Source organism: Diplotaxodon limnothrissa, linkage group LG19 (genome assembly GCF_057381915.1).
Source record: "Diplotaxodon limnothrissa isolate DT_005_m linkage group LG19, D_limnothrissa_male_GT1.1, whole genome shotgun sequence".
Taxonomy (NCBI): Eukaryota; Metazoa; Chordata; class Actinopteri; order Cichliformes; family Cichlidae; genus Diplotaxodon; species Diplotaxodon limnothrissa.
The window spans coordinates 13,620,817-13,641,239 of NC_140614.1; the positions used below are offsets into that span (position 1 = coordinate 13,620,817).

At 41.3% G+C, this 20,423-nt stretch overlaps 1 protein-coding gene across 1 annotated transcript; it reads left to right on the forward strand.

The window, feature by feature from the left end:
• Nucleotides 1-641: 641 nt before the first annotated feature.
• Nucleotides 642-18,261, forward strand: maco1b (macoilin 1b). The gene is made up of 11 exons (XM_085342667.1): nt 642-915; nt 3,060-3,201; nt 6,409-6,535; nt 7,828-7,951; nt 8,801-8,979; nt 12,165-12,708; nt 13,649-13,807; nt 14,355-14,537; nt 14,633-14,753; nt 16,172-16,346; nt 16,434-18,261. The coding sequence occupies exons 1-11, from the start codon at nt 836-838 to the stop codon at nt 16,634-16,636; spliced, it is 2,037 nt and encodes a 678-aa protein (XP_085198793.1). The 5' UTR covers nt 642-835; the 3' UTR covers nt 16,637-18,261.
• The last annotated feature ends 2,162 nt before the right edge of the window (nt 18,262-20,423 follow it).

Consider the following 20,423-nt stretch of genomic DNA (forward strand, 5'->3'; position numbering starts at 1 on the left):
TAACTGTTTGTGGGGATAAGTGAAATATTTGGGGTATTTGAGAGAATATTTTGAAACATAAGGAAGTGAGCATGATGAAGCTTTATTATATCCCTATAGATAATAATAATTTTAAAAGGCACAAATAATTCACTTTTTAAGCAGAGACAACTGCGGCCCTCATTTTTTGCCGCACACGCATGCACACTATTTCAACCTGGTAACAAAGCATAAATGGCATTCATCTCCTTGGGGCAAGTCAGTCAGCGAAACACACACAAAGGCCGTGATATAAATACCCCGCCGCCCCCCATGTCGGACTGGATGTTTTTGTATCAAGCACAAAGGGAATTTTGTCCCGAATACAGCATATTTGAGTCCTCATAATAAACCAAAGGCAGAAACATATAAGGGAAATACCCGCCCCCGCTGTCAGTTAATTGGCCGATCGGGGATGCCCAATTTGTTCACAACAATCTGATTGGTTGAACGCCAAGACGCTCCACAAACGGTGATGAGCGCTCAGTGAGCAGCCACTGAGGGCAGTGATTGGCTCTTCTGTGTGTCTGTCAAAAAAGGAGTCCTTGACGGAAACGGTGATTGGTCGCACCGGCCGTCTGACAGCCACACTAGGTAAAACACAACGCGCTCTGGGCTTATTGAGCCTGCGCTAACAGAAAAGAGGAGGTTCCCCGAATAGTCATTTATTTATTTCTTTGTTTCAAGTGGGGGAAAAAAATAATAACAACAGCGATATATATCACAAGCACCTTTATTTATTATCTCTGTCCGCACACGCAAGAAAACTGGATAAGATTACGGCGGGTACTCGAAGGCCAAAGCCAAGTGGAGGAGGATGAAGCGGCGCAATGCGGACTGCAGCAAACTCCGACGGCCGTTAAAACGGAACCGAATCACCGAGGGGATATACGGCAGGTAACTTACACGGAGCCTGCTCAACGAAGGGAAATGAATGGGTTGTTTGCGTTAATACGCCTCCCTAACCTCACAGCTGCTGCCACTTCTTGACAGCCTGTTAACCTAGCCAGGCAGCTAGCTCTAGTATGTTTTCGTTATATGCTACACTAGCATGTAAGCTAACTATAGCGCTAGGCCCCAAAACAGCCTGTTTTGAGCTTTGACTCCGGCTCCATAGCACAGTTACTAATTGAATTACACTGCAGCTGACTTTTTCATGATAACTAAAGAATCCCGGGTGTTAACTGTGCGCCAGAGTCAGCTGTCACTGGCTGAAGGTGCCAAAGTTAGCTGCTTCGCTGTTAGCAGGTCCACCAGCTTATTATTGCCAACATCATCACATGAGCCTCAACGACAGTGGTGTAACATTAACCACAAACGTGTCGATAAGGCTGCTGTCACTCGCTTTTAACAGCTCTCAGTGGCTTGGCTGTGCTTCCAGTCTCCAGCTGTGTGTGGCTTCATACATATTAACGTTAAAGGCCATTTAGTTTACACACGTGGCATGAGGACCTGGAAATGTGGGGCAATGTTTGAATTATTGAACAGGTGCCTCCCCCCGACATCAGAGCACCCCCAGTGGGCCACTTTCTGGGTCTCTAGCAAATGCAGGATAAAAGCAGCAAGAGGTTAGAGCAGTGTTTATATCCCTGCTGCAGTGTGGCACCGATGTCATATCCAAATCTTCAGCTCCAGGTACACATCTTACTTCATTCTCCTACAGTCTTTGTCAGCAGAGAAATCGTCTTCCAACTTCTTGTGCCCAAGGCAAAACAAAAGTCTTGAGCCACTCCTCATGTTTTTTTTGCGTCCAAGGAGCCAGATGTACTTGTAATAGTTCTCCAGGCTTTCTGAAGTTAGTTTAAAAACATTTTGCACTTTGGCTATATTTTTTTTGTTTTTTTTCCCCACGTTTTCAGTCCAGTCCTTCTACTTGACCATGTTCAGAGGAATGCCTTCCAATCTTGACCTATGAATCCTTCAAGAAAAAAATAGTTACCTAACTGAACCAGTGTTGTGTCTACAGACAACTGGCAAAAAGAAAAATTAAATTGTAAAGAAGCATGAGATGCAGACCAGATGCAGTCCCGAGAGCTGCATCTGGTCCTTCAGTTGATCGTTTAATGTTGGCTGAAGCCTCGTCAGAAATGCTGTCAGTGGAAGGGTGGCTGCCAAGAAGCCATTCTTAAGGAAGAAAAATGGGGCAAAAAGGCTGAGATATGCCAAATTACACTAGAACTGTACTTAAGATCAGTGGCAACAGCTTCATTTCTCAGGATGACAGTTATCCCTGACAGACTGCCCATCCAGTAAAAGTGTACCAGGGCAGTCATGGATTGGCTTCGCCAGAACCTGGACCTCCACATGATTGAAGCATGGTGGGATTGTCTTATGAGAGACAACAGAACACAAGGGAGCCAACATCCAGAGAAGAGCTTTGATTTTCCTCCAGGAAGCCTGGAAAACTATTTCTGAGGGCTGCTTTAAGAAATTGCAGGGATTTCTTGAAGAGCGTCCAGGCTGTGTTGAAGAATAAATTGCTACACTTCTTTCCCATTTTCCTAGCAAAATATAAATCCGGAAGGGATGGCTCTAGACTTTTGCTCAGTACTATATTTTCACATGTAGGCACTATCAAGGTTTTTTTTTTTTTGGCTATATTTTCCCACAATCAAACACATGTTCTTGCTGCCTGGGGTTCAGGTTCTTTGCTCTGTCACAGCAGGCAGAAGAGAGATTTGGTTTCCAAGTGCCTCTTTTAAATTGCTTGGCACTGTTGTCCAGCTGAAGCCATGAGATAGGAAGCTTTAATCAGGCTTTTTTTTTGTGCTTCTGGTGGTTTTTGTTCAAACAAGAAAGTGAGCAGTTGTACCTCCTCACAGTTTTTATTCTCACTATTATTGAGTGCATCTGATGTGAACTAATAACTATAAACTCATAATTGCTTTTTGTGCATTTATGGAAATACTTGCTTGAGAAAATCTACGCTGCAACAAATGTCATTACCAGTCTAGACTCTTAAATTTTCTTGTGTGTTTGTGTTGGAAAACAGTTTTCTGTCATTCAGGGTTTTTTGTTTTTGTTTGTAAATGTATTTCTAGTACCTTCCTGTACCTGAAGTTCCTGGTGGTCTGGGCACTGGTGCTACTGGCAGATTTTGTACTTGAGTTCAGGTTTGAGTACCTCTGGCCATTCTGGCTCTTCATCCGGAGCGTGTACGACTCCTTTAGATACCAGGGGCTGGTGAGTAGATGACTTAAAGTATGGACTACACACTGAACAACTGAAAAGATGCACAGAATTTACATAGTCTGATTTGCAGCCAAAAGAATAAAACAGTACCACACATTAAAAAAAAAAAAAGTAACATAGATAAAAAGTAATCAGAATTTTTCAAAAATGGGTGTTCAGTCAGGTTTTAGTAGGGTCTTATGATGGAGGGGGCCTCATATGTAGGGGCAATTTCCTCTGTAGTTAATGAACAGCTACTGCAAAGGCCTGACTTCGTATATTTTTTAATCCAAACTTCTGGGGAACCAGAATCCTTTGTTCAGTTCACTGATGTGTGCGAATACAGGGCCATACCTATAGATATGATAGAACTGAAGTCATTGGAGTATTTAGCCTGTGTCGCTAACTCGGACCTGCATCACTGTGTAAAGATAGCTCAGTGTAATATTTCATATTTATAAACACAGGTGAGTGCTTCCTGCACATGGTCTCACTGATATAGTCTCAGTCTCTCAGTGAATTGTCTGTTTTTGTTTGTGTATTTTCAACCATCTTAGATGGCATAGTATCGATTCACTAGTTGACAAAACCGACGCTCTTTTTTTGGAAAGCTAGCAGTGGTCGGCAGGGACTCTCACCCTGTGACAGACTCCAACTCCACCGTATTGGACAGTAGTCGTTCATTGTGGGAGGATAAACGAAAACAAGAAACCGCTCATCCAGCTGGACTCAGCAGGAGACTCACTGTGCTATCCAGTTGGTCATATTGCCCGATTCATTTGGCAGCGCATAGCTATCCAGATCAGAAATGGCTTCACTTTTACTTTTGCATTTCCCCTTGAGACCAGCTCTTAATCACATGATTTATCTGTTAGTGAATTAAATGAGTTTTAATTGTGGAAGAGTGTTTGAATTCATTACAACATAATGGACAGTGTGTAGTAGAGGGATATTAGAAAACATAAGGGCACTCTATTTATTTTTACTGTGTTGTAACACTGACAGTGATGCCAAACATTTTTCTGAGAAACCTGATCAGTGCTTGATGGAGAAGAAGCTTTTCACACTGAAAACATGACTGCCTTTGAACATAGCCACTGGCTGGAGGAAGACTCCTGGTGATGGTGTCTGGGGACCTCTAATGAATGGAGTGAGGGAAAAGTTTCAGCATAAACAAAATAAGTTACCCCTAGTTTTTTTTGCGAATTTAAGAATTTTTGCACACTTCTTATAATGTTGCCTGCCACATGTGAACATTTGAGTCCACTCGCATGCTTCTCTGAAGTTCTGCTGCAACAAACTGCAGTTCAAGGAGGTGGAGTTCGAGTCTGTCACAGGTTTTTGGGATGTGTTTAGTTTTCCTATTTGGATGTTGGTGGTCGGATTGTGATGGTCAGCACGTCATATTTGTCCCATGTGTGAGTTATGGAGGAATATTTATTCATTCTGATCCCCCAAAGAAACTCGTGATAAACTCTGAGAGCTCGTACAGGTTTTAAAGTTCAGCAGACCACAAACTATGACCAGGCTCTATGTTTTGGAGCAAATTAAACCTGGGATGCTAAAACAAAAATCAGAATCACATTCATTTTGATGAGTATTGAGATCACAACTGATCATTCCTTTAGCTTGTTAACCAAAACTTGCTCCTCCGACAATCTTGGTTAAAGCTGACCTGCCAAAATGTTTTTTTAGGAGTGAGTCTGATTGTTAAAGAAAAGTGTTTATATGGATTTATAGCAAAAAAGTGAATGCACAATAATGTTGCGTTGAGAATTCTTGTTATTGAATGTAGATTTTGGTGTGAATTGCACAACCTTAGATTAAAATCTTCTTAGGATGTGTGATCTGCATAAGAATCACGTAGCCGAGTTATGGCCACTTATTTATTTATTTTATTATTTAGCCACAAAAACATAATTACAGCCTTTTTATTATTGTCACTACTCAGCTTTTTAGATGTGGAACTAAAATAAGAATATACATACACATGCTGTTTTTATTTACCGCCTGAGATGCTGAATTTAGGCCCTAAACATTAGTTGTTAATGACTTTTATTTGTTTAAATGTTCTTTTGAGCAAAAAGGTAAAGTTCTGCTGGTGAAATATGAACTGGGCATCCTCAAAGTATCTGTGTAGTACAGTGAAAGGAGTCTAAATACTGATCAACAGTTTCATGACTGAAGTGGTTAAAGACGTTTAAAAAATTTGAGATGAATGTTCATTGTGGCCCATTTGAACCTCTCTAGGTTAAAACACAGTCTAAACAGTTATAACCTGAACAAACTCTGAATAATGTGACTGATAAGATAAATAAATCAGAGAAGTCGTATAGGCTGGTGGAAAAGTGACTGTCTAGTAAATGATGAGAGGATATATATGTGTGTGTGTGTGTGTGTGTATATATATATATATATATATATATATATATATATATATATATATATATATATATATATATATATATATATATATATATATATATATATATATATATATATATATATATATATATATATATATATATATATAAAAAAAGATGGTAAAATGAGCACTGACATAACCACACTCCAGGAGAAGTGTCAGACACTTGATGGGAAAATGTGGTTAGCTGGGTTGATGTACAGGTGAGAGCAGTGAGGAATAAAACAGCCTTTCAGGTTATCAGCATAAAAGTGTCAGTTCCCTGGATGTGAGGCAGTCGAGTCCTGCTACAATCTCAAAGACAACATGTTGTTCTTATCAGTAATCTTGTTTGCTGTCTCTTAGGATCAGAGCGCTCCTCTCACATACAAACAGCAGAGAGCTCATCAGGCCTGCGGGCCCTTCTCTGTCCCAAATCTCCTTATTCTAACGTGAAATCATAATTTTAGTTTAGCCTCGGGGCCATTATCAGTGCTGCCGGATAGGAAGTGTTTGCTTCTCACAGAGAAGAAAGAACCAAAAATGTCATTCATTTACCACTGATGACACATTTTTAATTAAGGTAACAGGCTTTACTTATCCAACAAGTTGGGGAATTCCTAATAAATAAGGTGCGAGACAAAAGGGCTCAAAAAGGTAAAAATAAAATTACACAAAAAGAGCAATTAAATGGGAAAAAGTAAAATGAACTATGAAAACTTTGGTAACCAGCCTCTCTAATGAAACATCTGATAATGTACACTTCTTCTTCTGCCTGTGATGTTGGTAATAATCGCCTTTCCTCTGCCCAACAGGCCTTTTCAGTATTCTTTGTGTGTGTGGCGTTTACCTCGGACATCATTTGCCTCCTCTTCATCCCAGTGCAATGGCTGTTCTTTGCTGCCAGTACCTACGTGTGGGTGCAGTATGTTTGGCACACAGGTAAGGCTATGCAGTGTTGACCTTTAGGGATATTTTGTATGTTTAAAAATTAAATGTAATATTTAAAAAATTAAATCCATTTTTAAATAAATGCTGGTTGACCATATTTTTATCACAATCTTTCCTTTTGTTTGGGATTTTTTTTTTTTTTGTCCTCGGGATGTAAATGTGTGCTGTAAATCATTCACTCATGAACTGCTAAAATAACTCATCCTTTGTAGTCACGCTTATCACCACTTAAAAACAACCGTCCCTTCAGGGGAAAAGCAGGTGTGAAGGCGTTGTGCGACTCTCGGTTACTCTCTGTCGTTGTATTTACAAATAGTTGTTTCTGAGAATTTTGCACGCCATGTGTAAGCAAGCTGGCCTCTGAGGATTAGTTGTCAGTCTGATTTAGCGGGGTCCCCCTGAGCTGACCGAAGGCCGGGTGTCAGATTGAAATGTTAGTGCCAATTTGGGGCGGGGGAACTGAAACTGGCTCCCAGTTGCTTTCTGAGCTCTCCAGCCGTACTCACCAGTGACATTCAGACCGAGAGGACATCACAGGAGTATTAATATCCCCCAGCTCTCCACAGCCTAGTGGGAAATCAGTGTTTAGAGCCCCTGAAACAATGGTTACCGTCTGTATTCTGACCACCCCATGTTGGAAATCTTACTGTACTATACTGTTTTATGTGCAGTTAACAATTCACAAACATGTCCATAAACATATAAACTGTATGCTTGGGGTGGGGGGGTTTAATGGCTGACATCATTTCCATAAAAATGTGATGCTACAAACACATTCCCATCTATTTTCATGCTGATGACATTGATTAGTTGTTGAAATTCCTTCTTCAACAAGCCCGACCAACATGTTATGCATTTTCCGTGTGCACCTCTCTATGAAAAAGTTCGTGCTTTTTGCACTTCTGAAAATGTTTAAAATTGTAAATGAATCCTTAAATTATGATATTGTCTCAGAGTTTGGGTGGAAGAATCTGAGATGTTGGTCGATCCGATACTGATACCTTCAGGTATCCACAGATACAGAGTCCTGTTCTGATATCAGTGTTAAATTAATAAGCTGTGAGGGGAAGACGCTTTAGTGTTCAGCATGGTGTCTTTGGTTGTTGATCTTCTCGTCCAACACTGGTTGTGTTGAACCATGAGCCTCTACTTCAGCATTTCCTAAACCTCCTAAACTCAAATAAATACAAAAAGTTGACGCCTTAGGCACTTTTTTAAAAAAATATTTACTGCTTTGTAAATGAGTCATGCTCTCACATCTTTGTGCTGCTTTGCTTTTTCAGAGAGGGGGGTCTGTCTACCCACCGTGTCTCTATGGATACTCTTTGTGTACATCGAGGCAGCCATCAGATTCAAAGACCTGAAGAACTTCCACGTGGACCTATGTCGCCCTTTTGCTGCACACTGGTGAGCCACTGTTCTGTTACAGCTTAAGTTCACTGTCTTGAACGCAGCTAACAGATATTTTTTTAGGTAAAGATGAAAAAAAATAAGCGTATGAACTATAATGTTCACACTGCTTCATTCAGTACATAAAACCACTAAGATCATGTTTAAAAGTACACAATACATCTAAATGTGCCTTATTGTGTACTTTTAAACATGACACGTGACCAAGTCTACACGTGTAAGCATGATTCATCTGCTTACACTTAAAGAGTCTTTGTATGCAGATGTCTGCACATTTTCCTGGTGTTTCCAGGACTGCACTGATCTTTGACAGCAGGCTCCCTGTGACTCTTATTTTTAATTTGTTCTGTTCAGTCAGAGTTAAGTGAGAAAGTAGAAGGATGACAGTCAGGTTTAACTCTCGGGAAGCTTTTATTCAACTTACGGTCACGTAAGGTGTGTCTCCGTGTGTGAGTATGTGAGATGAAAAAGGAAAAGAATGCCTGCAAATGACAAAGCCTGACGACTCTAATTTTGATATGAGACTGGTCCAAATAAATTAATCCTGGTCCTGTTTTTATTTATTATTGTCACTGATGAATACCAAATACCTGCATTTGTATTTCTGTGTGAATTTATTTTTGAACTTTTTTCCCCTTTTTATGAAGTTGGCAAAGAGATTTTTGAAGTCACAAAGTGCTTCCCACACATAGATTTTACTTGGAGGTACATTAGTGTCTGCATAAGCATATTTTGACTGTTTTAATTGTTTTCATTAGGAAAAAAAAATTGGAGTAAAAAATTGTAGTAACCCTTCATCTGTGCCCAGTGACCTCATGAATGTGCGTTTTGTGTTCGTCTCCGTAGCATCGGCTACCCCGTGGTCACGTTGGGCTTCGGCTTCAAGAGCTATGTAAGCTATAAAATGCGCCTCCGGAAGCAAAAGGAGGTGCAGAAGGAGAATGAGTTTTACATGCAGCTTCTACAGCAGGCTCTGCCTCCAGAGCAACAGATGCTTCAGAGGCAAGAGCGCGAAGCCGAAGAAGGTAAGATTCAAACCTGCACACATGCAGAAATCTCGTTATGTCCTTGATTATCTTCTCACTCCGTCCATGCTGTGGTTGTTAGCTCGCTGCCCTAAGGCAGTGATTCGATTGTTCATGGCTTAAGTGGTTAGGTCTCCAGGTCTACACAGGACGTGATTCCCTTGTTGTTTATTGTTTGATAGCTGACAGAGGTGACCTTTTCATTGGTAGTTTCTCACCTTGAAATTTGTATTCCCAGGGGTTATTTCACTCACTGTTGTTTGAAGTCCCTTCATGTTGGGTCTTTGGGCTGCTAATCACTTCCCGTGTGGACGCCTTGATTGCGCTTCATTGCGAACACGGGCAGCCGAGTAGTTGTTCCAGTTTTACTTATTTGAATTCTGCCACCTGGAAGATGTATAGTAAGTGCTATAATATTAGTAAAGATGGATGAAAAGGTAAAGTCTTGTCTAGATTTAAACAGTGTGCTTCAGTCATTCAGATAAAAACAACTTTTCCATTTTGCAGTGCACTTTCCATTTTATCATTTTAATGGTTCATGTGTTTGGCGCTCTGGTACTATCAGGTAGTTCTGAGCAAAGAATGTAATGTCTGTCTGGTGATTTAGCTTGTATGGCTCAATGTGGCTCCACTCTACGACTACAAAGTTCTTTTTTTATTTTTGCTGTGAAACATGGAGGCCGATTTTAGTTTTAGAGGTTTGATCCTCTTCATATAATTTTGAACATCCTTTCTAATCACAGCTTTGGTCAAGCTCTCATTTGTTTCTCATGAATCATTTCAGTCAAATAAATCGTACGTCTTCCCTTTCTATCCAAAGTGTGTGGTCACATGTGCACCTGCCTCACAGTTTAGATAAACACTCCTTCCACTCAGTCACCACATTGGGTGTGATTAGACAGATGTGTGAGGAGCTGGTGTGAAAACGATGTGAGGTCGTAGCCACAGTCACTTTTTTCACAAATAAAACACCTGAGCCTGCTGTCAGTGTTCACAGGTGTAACTGAAAGTCCTGTTTCAGATATAACATATGGAGGCTTGCATATATACTTTATATAATGATGATGTAACAGGTAAAGAGTAAGTGCAGTATGTTCATAGTTAATGCAAATTACAGTACAAACCGTCAAGGCCAGAAGTTCAGTTTCAAACACGCAGGCAGCAAAGAGGCGGTGCCAAGAACGAGGTCGACCACAGCAACACTCGCTTCTGTGATAACAATAAAGGCTTTCAATGAAAGCATTGAGAGAGTTTAATGAGCACACATGTTCATCTGCATGCATGCAGGTGAACTGCTGCTATTAACTTTGCCTGAATTTTTGTAGCCGTTGCATGTCACTCAGCTAGAGCTCAGTGAAAATATACGAGGGTCGAGCAAAACCGATCTGTTGGACATAAATGGACTTTTAACCCTCTGGAGTCGACGGATGCGCCGGCGTGTCCAGATCACGTAACAGATTTAAGATTATGTATCAACAAGACCCAGCCTCACTGAGACTCTGTTTAAACACGTGTTGAAAGTGCAGACTTCAAACTATGTACCAGTTTTTACATTTTGTTGATAGGCCAATAAACCAGACTTACGATAAATAATTTAAACTCAGCTTTTTCCTGAAAACTGTCTCATTTGGTGCAGGAAGAAACTGTATAACAGTTTTCTAAGGATAGCCTCTTTACTATTGGTGAAAAATGCATCAACCAATCAGAAAATTACATGCCAACACCACCATGTGGTTGCTGAGGAAGAGGGGAAAATTGTGGGAATGATAGTGGTGAAAGGGAGACGAGTTTTGAGATTTGAGAGTTTAGTGACATTTAATTGTTTGCAGTGTGTAGTCGGTGTGTAATGTGGACTTTTTTTTTTTTTTTTTTTAAATTTGTTTTGTGTGTCAAAACAATGCGGCTGCTGCTGAATGTCACAGACTCTGGCCAGAAAGCCACTGGAGACAGATTGAAATGTAAACGCTGTCTCCAGGTGGACATCAGGAGTAGATACACCCTGGAGGTGTCAGGCTTGCAATGTCCCCCTCTATCTTGTCGTGGACAGGAACTATTATTTTGGGAGTAGTGCAAATAATATGTGTGGAATCTTATTGCGACGCCTGATTTTTAGAGCTGTGCGATATGACCAAAATCTCATATCCCGATATAAGACATTTATCGTCCTGACAACGATATATATCACAAACATTTTACTTTATATAAAATATTTTCTGTAAATTCTGTGAATCTCGGGCAAGTCGACTTACGTGAAGTGTTTTCAGCTGGGCGTTGTGTACCTGGAATTGAGTGTTAAATAATTTGAAACTGCCGCAACTTTCTTTGTGAGCATTTTTACACGGCGTGCTGCTGCGGGGAAAAGCCCGCTCTAGGGTTTATTTTCTAGCACCTGACGGCTCTTTTTAGCTTCTCGCCCGTAAATACTCTACATACTATTTCACGTGATTCAGTTTATTTTGAAAAATCTCAACAGAATCTTCAGCTTTATTTTGAAAAATTTATGTGGAAAATAAACAAGCGGATGGCGGAGCCAAGCGATGGTTTTACCGTCGTTGTTGCTAACGACAACGCATAAAAACAGTCGCTTGTCCGTCCGTAGTGTGGTTATTTTAAATATAAGACAAAGATAGAAGTTTAAGAAATTCTACAGTGACCATCAAAACGATGCTGTAAACAGTTTATTTTGCTACACCACGAGGCAAACTAGGAAATGACAGACGTTTTCATATCGTCATCCGATATATATCGTTATGTCGAACAGCCTTACCTGATTGTTTTGTAAGTAGTTGAAAGAACTGACTGAATTTGAATGTAAATTGTTGTAGTTAACTTTAGCTAACCGTTAGCCAGGTTTGTACATATATTTGAAGTTTACATTGTATATTTGCATTTAAAGTCAGGTTTAGTTCACTAAACATGTTTGTGGTTTTCACAGTAAAAAAAAAAAAAAAAAATTTCGTTTTTTGTGCCATTTTCGGTCCATTGTGTTAATACAGTCTGTCGAAATAGTCCAAAGTCTCTCACACAGCAAGGTAAATGGGTTTATAGGTTAAATATGAAGATAAAATCAAAAGTATTTCTACCCTTGACCCCTGAGGGTTAACGTGTTGTGATTTACGTACCATCACACCTCTAATACACATGAATATTCACATAAACATTGCTGTGTTTCTGTGCTCCCACAGCGGCGACGGCAGCTAAAGGTATATCTGAAGTGGACACACCTCCAGTGTCACAGAATGGCGCCCCAGTCAATAAAAAGACATTGGCACAACTGCCGGAGCTAGAATATAGAGAAAAAGGGAAAGAGGGACGAGGGGAAGCTAAAAAACAGCATAACAGCATCCTGCCATCATCAGTGGACTCTAAACTCCAGGAGATGGAGTATATGGAGAACCATATGAATAACAAGAGACTGAACACAGAGCTGGGCAGTACAGAGAACCTGCTCCTTAAAGAGGACAACAATTCCTCCTCCTCTTCTTCTTCCTCATCGTCGTCCTCCAAAAATTGCAAAAATGCCAGCAGCAACACTGCGGCGCTTAACTCCTCGCCCCGCGGCCACAGCACCACCAACGGCAGCGTCCCCACGCCCACGTCGTCGTTTGCGGGGAAGAACGAGAAGAAGCACAAGCTACTGATGAAAGGAACGTCGGGCAGCTCCCACAGGGACCCCACCGACAACTGCATCCCCAACAACCAGCTCAGCAAGCCGGAAGCACTGGTTCGGTAAGAAGACACAGACATGGTTTATATTCATAAATGCACCGTTCTGACCTCATCAGCGATATCAGGAGTGAAGCTTCTTTTAAGGATTTCGCCCGACACTGAGGGAAAGCGGCTTATGAGGTTTATTTCAGCCGAGTTCAGTTTTAGCCTCCAGAACATTAATCAGGGAAGGTTGTCTCGTAAAAAGTTTAGCAACTAACTGATTTTTATCTCCAGAGGCAGAACTGGGATCGAAGTGCCGAGCTCGAACTTTAATTTAAGGGATTTAACAAAAGCATCAAATTAACTGTTTACAGATTATTAACATTTGTGTACATATGCAGTAACTTCCTGCTTTTTTCATTTAGCATTCACTGAGATGGTGTACAGAAGAAAACTTTATTTTACCAGTTATTCACGGACCTGACTATATTTTATTTATTTATTTATTTTTTGCTTGTTTTGTATAATTTTTAAAATGATTTTTTACTGGTTTGCTGATATTAACACATCTCCCTGTGATCCATGGTTTCATGTAAAATAGTTTGAAAATGGCAAAAATTTTATTCACGATGATTACGAGTTAAGGCCACTTTTCAAAACGTTGCACGTTTGTTGAACTGTCCTGTTCTTTTCTCCTCATCAGACATCTGACCCTCGTTTTATTCTTCCCACTGACTAAAAGAAACCCGCCTTCTTCATTCACTTAGGAGGAGAGTCAGAGGTTTTAGAGAGAAGTTCCCTTGTGTAAAGGAATGAGAAAAATAAAAGCCACAGATAGAGGGCAGGGTTTCTCAAATGTTTTTTTTTTCCTCAATCATCTTGATTTTATTATTGCTGTGGCTTTAACTGCACCTGAATTTAAATGTTGCTGTGCTTCTCAAACTTTGATTTTTGTTGTGTTTCCTTCTCGTGACCTCTGTGTGTTTCTCACCTCTTGTCATGCTCCTGCCCGGGACAGACTGGAGCAGGATGTCAAGAAGCTGAAGGCGGACCTACAGGCCAGCCGGCAGGTGGAGCAGGACCTGCGCAGCCAGATCGGCTCACTGGGCAGCGCCGAGCGCTCGATACGCACCGAGCTGGGCCAACTGCGGCAGGAGAACGAACTGCTGCAGAACAAGTGAGTGGTGCTGCTGCCATCGTGGAGGAGAGTTAAAAACAAACAAACATAAAGAAAACAACTGGGTGAAGGAGCGCGGTGGGGGTTTGCATCGAGAACTTTAGGTTTTGTCTAATAAAATAATAATAAAAATAAAAGTCCCCTAAAAATCTACAGTAAATGTTTGGTAGGGTTGCCTCTGAGGTTTGCCTTCCAGACGTCCTGGGTGGCTGTAGCTCAGGCAGTAGAGCAGCTCATCTACTGATCGGAAGGCTGGTGGTTCCTGGCTTCCCCCAGTCTGCATGCCAAATATCTTTGGGCAAGATACGAACCCCAAATTGCTCTCCGATGCATCCATCGGAGTATGAATGTGTGTGTGAATGTTAGTTAGAAAGCACTAAGAAAATGCGCTTTTATTAATGGGTGAATGCACAAGTTGTGTAAAGCGCTTTGAGTGCTCAGAAGTGTAGAAAAGCACTATATAAGAACCAGTCCATTTACCATTTACCTTAGGGTCTCACTTCCTGTTGTGCTAACAAGCTGCTCTGTGGCTTTTGTGCTCCTGTAGGCTCCATAATGCTGTGCAGGCAAAGCAGAAGGACAAACAGACAGTGGGCCAACTGGAGAAGAGGCTCAAAGTGGAGCAGGAGGCCCGAGCTGCCGCCGAGAAGCAGCTCTCAGAGGAGAAGAAGAGAAAGAAGTTAGAGGAGGCCACAGCAGCCAGAGCAGTAGCACTAGCAGCAGCATCCAGGTGTGTACACATCTGGCTCACCAGCTCTGTTACTTGTGGTTTGCTGTGGGCCTCGAGGGTCATTCACCATTCTTTGTGTTTCCCATTGCTCTCAGAGGGGAGTGCACAGACACGCTACGGCGGCGGATCACCGAATTAGAAACGGAGTGCAAGAAATTAACAATGGACATCAAGCTAAAGGAGGACCAGATCCGAGAGCTTGAGTTAAAAGTGCAGGTACAGGTTTGAGAAATTCACTGTTTGGTTTGACGTATGAGTCCATCAGAGGCTTGGGTCTTTTCACATGCTTCTTTTTACAGTCTTGTGTGCACGGCCACTTCTGCTTTGGGTCTGGTAGCAGCCATCATTGAAAAGTGCGACAGGAAAGTGGAAGTGAGGAAGCAAAATGTAACGTCTGTCATGATGAAGCACTTTGTGCAGAATCTCCAAAAGTTGATTCTGTTCATCTGGACGTAGCGTTTTGTGGGAGAAACGTTTCGTCACTCATCTCATTGTTCCTTCAGTGGGCTGGTTTCAGTCATTATGCAAATGTACTGTTTATAAGGTTGGGGAAAACTGCAGTCAGCCTAGACTGAAGACGTCACTTAGATGAGTGACTAAACGTTTCTCCCACAAAACGCTACGTCCAGATGAACAGAATCAACTTTTGGAGATTTACTTTACTGGATGATTGAGAATGCATCAAGACATTTTGTGCAGGATGAAATTATAAAGTTTTAGATGTTTCTGAGTGTCAGGGTGATAAAAGACTGCAGCAGAAATACTAGCCTGGTCTGTTAAATCTATAATAAAGTTATAATAAAGTCCACATATATGCGTTATCGTTTTGGCCTCCCATCCACACTGAGACTGTGTTTTCGCTGATGGAAAACGCAGCGTTTTCAAAGCGCTCCTGAAAACGCATGCATTTGAAAACGGTGCTTTCACATTGCAGTGTGGACAGTGAAAACGCAGACTTTCTAAAACGATGACGCATGTTAGTCATATGATGCAGCCATGTGACCAATGAAACTAAGATAGCGGAGGGCATTATACAGCAGTTGTTTTGTTTGCTCTCAATTTTGACAGCCCTATTAAAGACTAATATCAGTCTGTACATGCTTCAGATAGCTTTTCTTCAAATTCTTCAACTCTGTCTCGCTTTTGCAACTTTGTACTTTTGTGTTACTCGCAGCAACAACTCCACCTCATTATTAGTCCATTTAAAAAAACTCTGTGCTTTTCCTCAACATTTTGCCACGACGTTTCAAAGAGCCGGAAAGTAAATAAACGGCAGACAGAAATGAGGCAGGTCGAATCTTCTTGTGTTTCACGCATGCGCAGTACTGGAACGTAAGCATTTTCACCCGTTTCAATGTGGACGCGCAACTGTGTGAAAACGTGGAGCATTTTCAGACGAAAACACAGTTTTCAAATCTACCCGGGCTAGTGTGGACGTAGCCTAAGTGTGCCTCCTCGCAAACATCCATTGAGCTGTGTTGGAATTAACATAACAAAGTGACTTGTTGGATCTTTTCAGTTGTCCCACAAAAAAAGCTGCTGGAATATCAGGTGTGAAAAACCTCCAAACTGCTGACCCTTTCTGCAAACACACTCCCCTCCTGACCCCCACTGTTTCCCTGTCCATCTTTTAGGAGCTTCATAAATATAAAGAAAACGAAAAAGACACAGAGGTGCTGATGTCAGCGCTGTCAGCCATGCAGGACAAGACCCAGCACCTGGAGAACAGCCTGAGTGCAGAGACCAGGATCAAACTGGACCTCTTCTCTGCACTCGGGGACGCCAAGAGGCAGCTGGAGATCGCACAAGGTTCACAAAAGTTCACAGTCCTCAGAGTTGTTCTTTTTTGTTTTTGTTTTAAATGTCTCAGGCTGACTTGTTAAAATCTGTTTTCAGGTCAGATCCTGCAGAAGGACCAGGAGATCAAAGACCTGAAGCAGAAGATAGCAGAAGTGATGGCCGTCATGCCCAGCATCTCCTACACAGCCGACACCAGCAGCATGACCCCCGTGGCCCCCCACTACTCCTCAAAGTTTATGGACACCAATCCCTCCAGCCTGGACCCCAACGCCTCCGTTTACCAGCCTCTCAAAAAGTGAACCCCCCTCCACCTCGCCATCCATCTTCCTGTCCTTTTTACTGCTCCTGCAGGCCCGCAACCTCGTGGCTGAGAACCTGAGGGTTTTTTTGTTTGTTTTTGTTTGGGGTTTTTTTGGTTTGGTTCTCTCCTTGCCAGGTCAGAAGGATGTTGTATTGTGTGACTGTATTTGTTGTAGTTAAAACAAAAGAAAACTTAAAAAACAAACAAACTTGAAAATCCCACATCAGCTAGGAAGCCCCAGTTTTTCTTTTAAGTGTCTAGTGAAACCTCACAGAATCGAGGATCGCTCTCACTCCTCACCTCCGGGGAGCAGTTGCTGTATTTTTCTTTTCTTTTTGGGTTTATCATTCCCTCCACAAACTGGAAAACGGAGCCCTCCTTGATTCTACAGCCTGACTTGTAATCCAAATTAATTTTAACAGCTGTTCTCCCGAGATAGCATCAGAGGAATGTAATGCACTCATGACACCAACTCGACCTCTTTTATTTAAAAAGAAAAAACAATTTGGACACCAAATTGACCCTGCTCTAAGCTGCGTTGGGGATGTGCTGGCGGTAAACAGTTTTTAAGCTGTCTAAACTGGATTTGTTTTTTGTTTGAAAGGGGGTAAAAAGTGACAGCAGTTTGGTTTTCCCTCTTCATTCCGGTTGCAGAAACAAGTCTGCTTTCCACTGCTCTGCATAATCCTGCATCACGATTCATGATCACAGTGCCTTGAGGACATGAGTTTAATGAGATGCTGCCCGAACCTTCCGAATGCGTTGAAGCATCTGGCTAAGCTGGAAGAGATCAGTTTAGTGGGACTAAAAACACAGATTTGTTGATCGTTGTGCTCTCTGGACGGCAGCCTTGTAATAAAATCAATCAGATATGTTTCACAGCAACATATTCGAGTCACTCTGACAGACGAACCCCCAAATGCTTTGGTTTAGCTGCTGCCCCCCTCTTTTCTTTTCTCACTGTGGAAAGCACACGTTGCTGTTTGAAAGGGAAAACTGTAAAGATGGACTGTGCAATGTAAAAAAAAAAAAAAAAAAAGTAAAAAAAGGAGTTGAGTTAATTTAATTAACTTCCACTTTGGTTTGTGTGCCAAGACTGGAATTCCTGTGTTGAAGAATGTACTGTGAATGCATTGGCTAACACTTTAACAGCGGTTTCTGTTAAGGAGTCTATGGGCAGTGGTGACCTGTGGTGTAGTAGAGGAAGGTGTATAGTTGACAGTAAGGGACTAGAAGTTCGTGAATGTCACCGTATTTGCAGCATCTGGCGAGTGGCTGCTTTTTCTTTTCCTCCTGTTTCTACTCTTCTCGCAGTTTTCCCGCAGGGAGAGAAGGAAGTTCTCGAGTCTGATGTGGTTTCACCGTCATTGTTGTGCGTGTGGTTTTCACCTTACTGTGTATGGAGACGCTTGTTTTTTCTTTCTTTTCTCACTCGCTCAGATTGCTGTCATTGGCTTCTTGGAAAATGTTGTGACAAATTTACATTTTAGTTGGTTGTTTGTTCAGCTGAATGTGGAAAGAATAGATTTTGTTTTTGTTTTCTTTGCCCAAAGTCACAGTTCGGTTACCCCCCACCCTCCCTCTCTACCCCTCCTCCAGGTCTGACCTTGGCTGCGCTCTCGCTCTGTGAGGTTTACAAGAAATAAACTTTTTTTTTCTTGCAAACTGACTTCTCTCTTCTTGGTGTTGTTAATTTAACGTGTTTGCAGAGGTAAAACCAACCTGACAGCTTTGATGTCAGTTTCCCTCGGCTCGATCTCTCGATGTTTAAAATATTAAACCTCGAAGCTGCTGTGTGCTCTTCAGGCGCACTTTGCCTCAGTTTCATCAGTTTGCGTATTGGTTTAAAAAAAAAAAAAAAAAAATCTCTCTGAGGGTCCATGCAGCTTTTTAAAGGTGTACACTTTCACCCTCTTAGTCGAACTCACAGCAATCTGCACAAAAAATATTTGGAGCTTTTTTTTTTTTTTTGTAGTTTTGCCTCTGTTACATCACCACAGTGGATTTTAAACCAAACAATCAAGATGTGATTTAAGTGCAAACTTCAGCTTTAAGGGGTTTAATTAAAGTTTTGCATAAACTGTTCAGGAATCACAGACATTATATACAGTCCCCCATTTTTCAGAGGATCAGGCATTAGACTGACGGGGGTCTGACAGAGAGGGGAGTTCAGTTTTGTCATTTCATGACAAATTAAGCAGATAAAATGATCGGGAGTCGATTCCAGGTCACTTGAATTCTCACTATGACATCCAAAGAGATCAGCGCAAGTGAGAGAGGCCAACATGAGAGGAAGAACTACAGAAAGGACCAATTTAAGAGTCTGAATGCACTGACCAACTCAGATAACCCATATGGAAAAGATATATATATAAATCTTATAAAGTTTGTATCTGTCTTGTGCGAAACTTGTATGAAAAGCATACAAGAGTGAAAACAGATATAAGATACCTTGAAAAATTATATAATGAAACTTGTATGTTTTGGATACTTACTAAAAGAATATATGAAAGTAATGAGAAAGTGGCCACTTTCATGAGTAAATCATGTAAGTTTTTACTTTTTCTTTTCCATATGGGAAGACGAAAGAAAGAAGAAGAAAACTAAAGTGCGTGATCACAGAATTCTTTCCTTGGTAAAGACAAACATGTTGTAGTTGCATCATTGTCAAAGTGGACAGTCAAAAGATACCTTCATGAATGGGGGAAAAAACAAAAGTGCAAACCACTGGTTACACTGACAAACACGAAGAACAGATTAAACTTTGCCAGGAAAAGAAAATCCTAAACAGTTCAGAACAAGAACATTTGGAGGGATGAAACAAAGATGAACTTGTACCAGAGTTATATGAAAAAGGAGAAAAGCTGCTCATGCACATGTATGTCTGCCAGTGTGAACGGGTGATGAGCCAAAGCAACCCGAGTTTCTCAAAGGAAAGGAACGGCAAATTCTTCAGTTACATGATCTCAAACCAACACGGCAGCGTTTGATTTAATAAACAGAAAACGGAAGGCTGAGAGATCAGAAACAGTGTAAAAACTTGCTGTGGCCCCTTTGTTATTTTGGAGTTTGCCCAAATGCACCATCTCCCTTTTACCACTAGAAGGCAGTGTCAGTCTGATCAGTGATCACTTCTCTCCACACGAGTTCTGCTCATTCACTCTGCAAATAATCATTATATTCCCCTCTTTTTAAGACCATAAATCACATTTTATTCTGATAAAAGAGTTGGTTATTATTATTTATGCTTATTTATGGTAATAATTTGAGATGGACATTCTTTGGCCACAAAAAGAGGGAAAAGCTGGTCATTAAAATGATCATTTCTTGCAGGACTGGATGAGTCGTTTCTCTACCTAAATATGGACACGTGAGGGATGCCTTTGCTTTCCTGACCTTTGGCCCTGGAAGTTCATTCAGATCAGGAATGACACTTCCTGAGGTTTGTGGGGGTTAAGATTCCCGCTGTCAATGTCAAGCACCCCTAATTTCAAACAGACGCCCTCTCAGGAAGTGTCACGTGCCAAGCTTCCTGAGATATGTTTGATCAACCCGTGCATTGAGACTAACTGTGCTTAGATTGGTAATAAATCTGTTTTTAAACCCATCTGCTCCATGCTCTTCCACTTCCTGTTTAACAGGGTCAAACGTGGAACTGGCAAATTATGATCATTAGAAATTGCCCACAGTGCCATTAAGCATCTGAAATCTACAGTTAATCCTCCCGTTTGAAGGGAAGGAGGCATAAATAAGATAAAATGCAGATAAAGCTTCTCTTGAGTTAC

Bases quoted from the DNA above. Each gene is read 5' to 3' on its own strand.
- maco1b (XM_085342667.1), top strand. From the start codon at position 836: ATGAAGCGGCGCAATGCGGACTGCAGCAAACTCCGACGGCCGTTAAAA. The intron at 13,808-14,354 runs GTGAGTGGTGCT...GTGCTCCTGTAG, and splicing joins AACGAACTGCTGCAGAACAA to GCTCCATAATGCTGTGCAGG. The intron at 14,538-14,632 runs GTGTGTACACAT...CATTGCTCTCAG, and splicing joins GCACTAGCAGCAGCATCCAG to AGGGGAGTGCACAGACACGC.